Source organism: Telmatherina bonti (assembly GCF_933228915.1).
Source record: "Telmatherina bonti genome assembly, chromosome: 1".
Taxonomy (NCBI): domain Eukaryota; kingdom Metazoa; phylum Chordata; class Actinopteri; order Atheriniformes; family Telmatherinidae; genus Telmatherina; species Telmatherina bonti.
In genome coordinates this window covers 22,151,604-22,161,603 of record NC_136619.1, presented here as the reverse complement: position 1 = coordinate 22,161,603, position 10,000 = coordinate 22,151,604, and the positions used below count along the sequence as shown (strand labels likewise).

Genomic DNA, 10,000 nt, shown 5'->3' with positions numbered 1-10,000 from the left:
GCTCAGCCAGTGCACGAGCAGGAGCACCTGTGACTGCAGGGTCGCTTGGTAAGGGCAGGAAACCTGAGGCATCGTAGGTGGGTTTATCTGTTAAAAGAACAGAAAGCGAGATGGACATTTAATACTTAAACTCCATTAAAAATCCACAGTTTGACCTTATTGTTTATTATCAGTCAACTTAACACCCACTAATACCAGTGTTTGTGTGATAAAATAAAATATCAGCCAGGCTTATTTTTTTAGTTCATGAATGCATTTTTAAATTAATCAGTAGAAATCAATCAATACTGATGCAGCTCCAATTTAGCCCCCAAAGCCCTTTAGATAAAAAAAAAAAAAAAGAATCTTCAATAAAGTGATGAAGAAAGTTTAAATGAACGAGTGCCCTGAATGTTTGTAGTCAAACACTCTTTTGAAGATTAATCCAAAACATATCAATGCGTAACAGCAGGATAAACACAAGCCAGATGTTTTAACTCATCTCAAGCAAACAGCTTTTTCTTATGTAGGCTAAAACACAGTTGGCTAAAAAGCATCTTAATCAATCAAACTAAAAAGTAAAAGCTCTTATCTCTTAAAGAAAAAATCCAACATGAGTGTCTCATTGATCTGAGATAATGTGCTGCTGCAATATTTAAACTCCAAAGCTTCACCAGATATTTTTCTGACAATGAGAAAAATAGCTCAGCTTCCATGTCAACACAAAATTACCTTCACTAATCACTATGAATGTGAGCATTATCAAATGGCTTATTTCCTGTTTGATAATGCTTGCGTTCATGCAAGACAAGGCACAAGCTTGTGCATGTCATCAGATTGGTTTAGAAAGAAAGAAATAAAAAAACAACAAGAAAACAAAGAGAAAAAGACTTGAATTAAATAAAGCGCAATTTAATATTACATTAATAGCATTAATGAATAAATATTAATAATAAATAGATAATGTGAAAAATAAGTAAATAAATATGACTGAATGAAAAATAAATATTATGAATTAGTTGAATAAAAAGAAAAACAATTCACACACACACACACAGAAACATTTCTGTCTCTCTTCCAAAGCATTGCTTGTTTTTCCAAAGGAATTTGGAAATGTGGGAGTCCAGTGACTTAAAACAACTGGAGAGTGGTTTAGTGGGTATCACTGAAAACAGATAATTAACTTCAGGTAGAACCATCATTTTAATGGCAGCACCTCTCCCCATAAGCAAGATGAGTAAGTGCTTCCACCATTAGAGATCACCCTCTATTGTTTTTAATAGATGGAAATTAATAGCTGACAATAGCAATATGACAACGACCGTTTCTTCTGCTTCTTTTCTTTCTTATTTTTGTGGACATGACAAGTGCTTTGCTCCTCCAGTGCCACCTTTGTTGTAAAGTCCCGTTGGATGTTGCTTGACAGGTGTATGCAAAAAATCTACGGGTCATTAAGAGGCTGGTGCAGAACTTTTCATCTAAGTCAGATGTGTTCAAGCAGGGAACATCTCAAATCTGCAGGCCTGAAAGACAGTGGTTCATGAGAGCAACAGTTGCAGATCTTCCTATAAGATCTGGAAACTCAGGATCAAACATCCTTTTTTAGGGTTCCTTCAGAATCTGTGGTTCTAATACCACCAACAGAACCACGGCCCAAATTGATCTCCTGCAGAGCCACAGCCAATCCTAAAGCTTCTGCAGGCCAACAACCCAACACGTAAACACTCTATCAACATGTACCATGTTGACGAACAGAACATCACTCACAGCCAAGGTCTGCTGATGATCCCAGAACATCAGTTTCATCAAACCTTGGCTGTCAAAGACGAGGAAATCTCTGCACTGCAGAAACAACACAATGACTTGCTGAATCAGGTCTTCCAAAATTAGGTCCACAAAAGTAAAATTGTGCAATCTAAGCAGGTGCAGCAACTCCAAGAGGAAAGGATGAAAAGAGAATCGGCAGAGACTTCATCCTGCAACATGAAGAGGACAAAGCCAAGACCAAACTGAGCCAGATTTAAGTTCAGCTCCATGTTCAGAATTTCACCGAGGAGAAAGCAGCTCTCATGACTGAAGTAGAAAGGAGGAAACAACAAATGAAATTTCAGAAATCTGTGTTTGAGAAGGAGACTGCCATTCTCTACGCAGAACTGAGGGAGAAAAATTGCCTACAAGCAGATGTCTCCAATAGATTCATCCAGCTGAAATCAGCTACCACTGCTGAGAGGACAAGAACATCGTGAGCTGAGACCTGCTTAGCCCAGAAGGTGGAGGAAACCTCTAGAATAAAGCCTACTCTGGAGAAAACTCAGGAAGAACTCAACAAGCAGAAGCAACAATGGGAGGAGCACAAGAACCTCCCACTGTTGCTTCCTCTATTGAAAAATCTGTCATGGAGACTGAGAGAGAGCCAGAAAATTAGAGGCAATATCAAGATGAAGAGTCAGAACTTCTACAAGAAACATCCAATCTGAAGAAGTCTCAAGAAAAGAAAGAAGAGAGAAAAAAAATCTAGAGAAGACTTGTTGAGTTCAGAGTCTGGAAGTTCTGATGTTTGTACAAGAACAAGCTCCAAATACATTTGTGAGACAAAAATGCAGTGAATCAGAAGCTGAGGAAATTCCTCCTCTGTCTAATGTAGAAAAGAATCCCTCCAGATCTTCTGGGATCATGGAGGAATTTCTTTCTCAAACTGAGGTCAGACAGTTATGGGAAGAAACTCCTTTCAAATCTGGAGAGGGGTATAAAGAATTGTTGCCAGGATGGTATCCACAAAGGTGCGCTGTTGTGCTCTCAACAGCACAGCTTGTACTTTGCTAAGACCAGACAGCCCCCAGGGAAAGAGTATTAGTCTTTATAAGGTATAAACTGAACTGTTAAAGGTACAACAGTAGTACCTTTATGGGTCCCACTCCAGTGAGAATTGTTTGTACCCCAAAATGTACAATTAAGTATTTATTTCCTGGGAGTAGCTGTTTAGTTCAACAGAAAAGTTTGCTGCCACACAATGACGACAGAGACAACTGTAGCTGGACAGAATATATCAGATTGTTAATTCTAGTGCACAGTCTGTTGTCATAGAAACTGATCTTACTTTAGTATGCCCATATAATATTAAAGAAATGCCCCCAGTAACAAACCTTTGCTTACATTCAGACTGCAAATCAATTTATTTTCAGCTAAAACTCTGTCTAGAGCTCAGTGGGTCTTTCTCCTTCCTTTATTCTTAAACCTCTCCCATAACCTCCATTCTCTCTTTCCTCCTATCCGATCCCTTCTAAATAAAAAAATGTGAAATAAAAAAATTATTATAATGATTAAAAACTATGGTTTATCTTCAATTTTTTTTACTTATTTTTGTGAGTTTTCAAATGTAAAATATGAAAACATTGAAAAGAGGAAAAACAAGTTTAAAAATAAACTTCAAAATGAATAATTGTTATTATTGATAATAAATTAAAAGCAGTATTGAATAGTGTAAAATCAGTTCATTGTTAAGAAGTTAATGGCATGGTCTTTTTATTAAGCTAACCAAATTACCAAAATTACCAAATAAGGTGACCAAACATCCGAATTTTTCTTTGTTTGAAAAGTGATGCAGGTTAGAGATTTGTTAACTTTAATGAAAGGAATGAACATCAATGATCATTCATCATCATATAACTAAAATGATCATTTTCTGATTTTACTGTCTTTGTTTTAAAAAAAAAAATTTATATATATATATATATATATATATATATATATATATATATATATATATATATATATATATGTAACTCATATGGGTTACATATGGACAATTTCACATGTGGTCCGAAATCGGTACATATCCGATCCGTGTTTAAGCAACCTCAGTTTGAGGGATCATGACGCATTTCACTGGCATTTCATTTGCGGATTTCATTTGTCACAGAAGTGCAACAGTGGAAGTGGAACCTGGCAGTAAAATCATGGCTGATAACATTGATTTATTCATCTTTTTTTCTTTTTTTTTTTTTTTTTTTGGACAATGCATTTTAGTCAACATATAATATTGCTGTAAATACGCTGGATTTGACAAAGAAGGGGGTTGGAGTGCAGATGGAGACCTCAGATCCAAGGCCCATCACCCCTAAGCCCACCCAGGACAATTTTGATGACATTTTAAGAAATTTCAGACGTGGAATAAGGAACAAGAGATTTTTGGGGTGATCTGGATCATCACCTAGATCCAAGAATTTTTTCAAAGGTTCTTTAATATGGGGTTGTTGTGATAACTTTAACATTAGAGCTTCAAACTGAAAAATAATGCCCACAATCAATGCCAAAAAATGAACTGGTGGAGGTTTACACTCCCAGATGCTTCTATTTTTGTTTTTTTTTCCCTGTTTTAATACTAATATATCTGTACTGTAGGATACAAAGGTCTTAAAATGAATGTAATAACTACAATTACACTTGGAACATTGTACCATATAAATAAATTATCATGACAGATCTGTTGAACGGGTGAACACTCATCACAAACCTTACTCACGGGCCAGGTTCGCAGGTGTAAACCCATCTCTTTAATAGCCCAGACTGTATTTTAATGGAAGCTATAGCAGAGAAGAAAAAGACAATCCTCAAAGTGGAACAAATAGAATTATTCAAAAGAAAAAGGTCGTGTGTTCAGCACAGCCAAAACTATGTCTGAAAATGCACAACAGGTTCATGTTGCAGGGTTTTGTGTCCTTGGACAAACCACGCCTTAGTAAAAGTCAGAAAAAGGCTCATGAGGAGACAAGTACTATCATCAAGATGCTGGAGGTGATTAACAGACCAATATGGCTGACGTAGTTGTCCATCATCCCCTCCTGTCCTCTTCATTCCTTTTATTCTCAGCACATCCTCGACTCGTCCGTACAGAGGTTCTTCTATCCATTTATAAAGCTTAGCAGTCTTGTCACATCCCCCACCCCCTCAGCATGTGTCTCCTGCTAAAGTGCAGCAGCTCTCACTCCAATCCACCATTGTGGATCAACTTAACAACAATTGTGTATAACAGAAGCATACACATGATTTTTGTCTATCTTCTTTTTCCTATCGCATTTTCTTGATAAAAACATAGCCCATTATAAACTGTGAAATTTATGCAATTATGCAGCACATTCTGCAGAGATATGAGCACTTTGAGTCCATTTTTCTGAATTATAAACAGCCTAAAGCATTGTGCACTCATACAACTGGCACTAAAAACACCTTTTTTTCTTTTGATCTAGTAGAAACAGATTAATATTAAGGTCCTTGTTACCTTCTCTGAATAAACTCCTAAATATGTTAAATGGCTTAGAGAATTGCTATATGCTCTTTTTCATGCTTTCAGAGGAATTTCATTAACTGTCAGTGTTCATTTCTTCATGCTGTCTTCATGATCCAACTTAAGTCCTTTTCTTCAATAAATCACTAAAGTGCTAAATGTGATTAGTGAAATTGCTGCACTGCAATATTTAATCCATTCTTAAAGACTGGTGATACAGAAGAAAGGGGGTCAATAAGGGAATTACACTCACAAAAGGACTTTTAAAATAAAGGACAAGAGTCCTGCCTCAAGGCCACAAAGAGGTCAGAGAGAACTTCCACAGTTGATTAGCGAGCCCAGCGGCAACATGAGTTTGGGTGCATGGGATGGACATGAGCGCAAGCTGAGGTGTAGCGTGCACCTGTGGTTTGCCACCTGCTCTGATGGTGCAGAGCATATGGGAGGATTTTAACAATGGACAAGAGAGGACAAGATGTGTGGATAAGGCAGGGTATGGCAAAGCAGGTTTCTTTGTATAGCTTCGTGTACCAGATAATTCAAAGTGCTTTCCAGAAAATATTAAAAACAATAAAAGCATTACAGCAGAGTGCAGACAATATTAAACAGAGTAAATTAAATGCATTAAAAAAAATGTTACAGTGAGAGGAATGTTTTTGTTTTTTTTTCCAAAGGCAGCAAACAGAAAAGGTTTTAATGTTGGTGTAAAACTGTTAAGAGTTTCAGCAGACGTGCTGGTTTCTGCCTCTGAGGAGCGAAAAAACTGAATGCTGCCGCTGCATGTTTAGTTCTGACTCTGGGAACAGAAAGAGCATCTGGTTGGTTCATAACAAACCAGAAGATCACACATGTAATTTGGCCCTGAACCATTTAGTACTTTATAAACAACAGGTTTTTTTTTTAATGAATTCTTTGACAGACAGGAAGCTAGCGTAAAGATCTGAGGACTGCAGTTTTATGATCCACTTTCTTGGTCTTTGTGAGGACTCAGGCAGCAGCATTCTGGACTGACTGCAGCACTCTAATGGACCTTTCAGGGAGACCTGTAAGGACACCTGTAATAGTCTAGTTGAGCTAGAAAGTGAGTAAACTTGCGGTCATTCTAAACAAAATTGGAAACAGTTTGTAGGTCACTCACTGCAAAATGCAATTTTTCAGATAATCACCCTTCTATCTTAAAACTGATTTTTAGAAAATGCCAAGCTAATGTGGTAAATTACTTCTATTTCTACACCTCATTTGATTGAGAATTCATAATTGCTGAGGTTAATAATTACACTACATTGTAAGAATATACTCCTCTCTGCTTCTAATCACTGGTTTCATATAGCTATTTAGACATTTAGAGCTACATACAGACACATATTTAGCTATATGAAACATGTGATTTATTTATTTATTAAACACATGCATGTACAGACAGACAGACAGACAGACAGACAGACAGACAGACAGACAGACAGACAGACAGATAGACAGATAGACAGATAGACAGATAGACAGATAGACAGATAGATAGATAGATAGATAGATAGATAGATAGATAGAATAAACAAGCCTTCGCTGGCTTCTTTAGGAGATAAAGAACAAAAAGAAAACATCTGAACAAAATCAAACTCAGTTAACAGTTTGAATATGATGTTTTTATGTTTATTTTATAAACACAAAAACATACACATGCAGTAGTGTTAGAAGATGTCTTAAATGTAAGGGATGTGTCAACATGACACTTAATGATAATAATTTTATTCAGGAGAATAACTGATTATTTATTTATCTTTTAATTTTTGGATTTAGCACTTTTGAGTTTACTGTCCTGCAACTTTTAGATGCATATTGCTACTGCTCAGGATATATAAAAATTAGCATGACACAAAATATTTTGGTTCAAAAGTTGAAGTTATTAATTTAGTGCAAATGAAACATAGCATATTATGCTGTTTCATTTAAACAAAGACTTGGAAAATGGAGATTACTAAATAACAACATTGTTCATTACCAGGATGCGTGTCATGAGCTGCACTTCCAAATTTAGCACTGCAAAATCTGATCAAAACATGGGTAAAAAAAACTTTATGACAGCAATGTATATTTTAAGAATATTTAATGAATAAACTCTTAATTCAAAGTTGATTTTTGTGCTTGTCTTTGTTTTAGAACAGCCGCATGAGCTTGACTTCCCCAAAAACCTTCCTCTTCCAGCATGCCCAAACCACAGACCACATTTGCACACTGATTTTTTCCCGTTCGGCAAGCCAGCGCTATCTTCGAGCTACCAGCACTCAGACATGACACTGGTGGGGCCTGCCCTGCTCCACTCATATTATACACAGCTCCTCTCTTTTGCTTTGAGCTGTTTTTGTTCTCTTATGTGCAGAGAACGGTAAACAAGAGAGGATAATTCAATAGTGAGCTGGATGGCACCCTGGGAGCAGAGAAACAAATTTGAGAAGTCTGGTCGACTCGTTCTGAGGAAATGCCTCAAAAGTCCTTTTTTAATGTTTTAGCTGTTTGTGGAAAGCAAGAGCACATGCAATCGCTTTGAGCTGTTGTTCTATTTGAATTATAAAAAATAGATCTGAAAATATTCATTTCACATCCCGTCTCTGTTTGCCTCTGTGTGCAGAAATGGAGAAGGAGAAGGAAGGAAGCGAGGGCAGAAATGCCAAGAACTGCTGGGGTCACACTGTGAATGGGAGGCAGGATGTCGCACTGCGTGCACTTTTTCATTTGTTGCGTCTCCTTATGTTTTTACAAACAGCACAGTATGAAGACACGCAACAGCTGCTAAAAACAGGGCCCTGTGTCACACACTTAACCCCAAAACCATTTAAAAGAGACGTTCATTCAGACATTCACTGAATTTGCATTTACTCTGACAGCGTGTTTGTAGTCTCCTCTGAAAGCTTGATTACATAACTTTTGAAAGAAGAAACAACACACTTTCCTTAAGAACAAATATTTGAATCTGGAGGCAGAATGCAACACACTCGTCATTGCTTTTATTAAACCTTTTCATCATCTTGTATGGTAAGTGTGATAGTTAACATGAGCCTACTTTGAGAAAACTTTAAATAGATCATTTTGTGTAATATTAGTTAGCCTGTGTGCAGATTATTAATGTGATATTTCTCTTCTCTTCTCAAAATATATTTTAATCTAAACTGTGAGGACAGTAAAGAAAACACGAGACTTAGTTTTAGTTAACACTGCAGTATAAATTAATCATGAGAATTGGCCTGCATCATGAAACAAATACAAAAATAAATAGTGTACGTTGAGTTACACAAAAAAAAAAAAAAGAAAAGAAAAAAACTGTTAAACCATTTCTGAATGTCTCAAAAACACATTGAATGTGTGAAAAAGGAAATGTGTTAAAAAAAAATCCTCGGAGTAAAGAATCAATCACTGGACAGTCGGCTGACTAAGAGGAAGCTGCTCTCGCTACCTATCTTTCTCTTACCACCCCCCCCCCCCACCCCTTCATTTTTCTTCCTCCCTTAAAACGAAAGTGCAGCCTAAAGAAGCTCTTCATCTTTTTCAACCTGACTTGTCGCCACACTTACTTCTGTCCTGAAGCAGCTCAGGACACTGTAGTCATGCCTTATGTTGGTGCAGTCTGCCATCTCTTATTACTGCTTACGGAGGCTGCTCTCCACCGTCCTTGTTACTTTGCCTGAGCCAGCATATACAGGTTTGTACAATAAAATGATGGCTCCTGTGAGAAGCAAGGTGCAAAATCTTTGATGATCATGTGAGTTAAATGTGACCAAGCATTCGGCCATTACTCAGTGAGAGTAATCCAAGTGAGACTGAGGATGAAATTGTGACTGCTATGTTGTGTTCTGTAATCTGAATGTTACGGTTATTTCCTCGTGCATTTGCACCTCTGATGATACAATAGGATAATGTTCCTATTGAGTGCCTCTATGTTTGCCACTGCAGGAATTGGCTGAGTACAACATGTCAGAGTGCCATAATTCAGGGCTTTTAGCAAGCTTTTTTGGAAGGTGATAGTGGAAACATGCTCTCCATTCCCACAAGAAGGACTGCATTTAATAAAGTGGGAAAAACAGAGAAAGAGAGGTTAAAAATAAAATAAACCTTTGCATGAATGACGATTATTTCAGCTGTAATGAGTCAATAGTCTAAATGGAAATGGGTAATTAAAACTCGTGGATGACATTTCACTGATGTGCATCTCTAAATTAAGTTTAATGTACCGTTTGTATATCCTCAAGTCATGTAGCAGAGTTAGGCGACATCTACAAACCAGTTTTTTCTCTCTTTTAGTTTGGTAGAGAGGTACAAAGTAGGAAAAGGAAGAAGCTGATACACTTTGATGTCTATGTCTCCAATGCAAAGTGAGAGGTGCTTTTCACAAATAACATACCCATGGATTTGCATTTCTTAAATTCAAAGTGTAGTGTCAAATGTTCATATTTTTAAAGAGCACATATATTTTCAAAAATGCCCATGTTCAACAGACATTTCACTCTGATTTCTGACTTTGAAAATGAGTTATTGGTCATAATTCTTCAAGTATCTATAACTTAACAGCTAACCACACCACACTGGAACAGGAACAGCCAAAGACTTTCACAAATACTTCTAAAAATGAGACACCATACTCCATTGCATGAACTTGTAGCTTTAAAACAATCCTCTACTAAAGCTCAATGCAGCAGCTTATCTAATATTAATATGCGATAATGCCTTACCTTAGGAAAACCAGTG

General features: G+C 36.9%; 1 protein-coding gene across 1 annotated transcript in view; it reads right to left on the bottom strand.

The window, feature by feature from the left end:
* The window catches only part of kiaa1549lb (KIAA1549-like b), a gene marked incomplete at both ends in the record, with an annotated part of 69,290 nt that overhangs the window by 36,545 nt on the left and 22,745 nt on the right, over window positions 1–10,000 (bottom strand). The window contains one exon of the mRNA XM_079255444.1: window positions 1–87. This exon is cut by the window's left edge and continues 279 nt beyond it. Coding sequence (XP_079111570.1) covers window positions 1–87 — 87 coding nt within the window. The remainder of the gene's footprint in view (window positions 88–10,000) is intronic.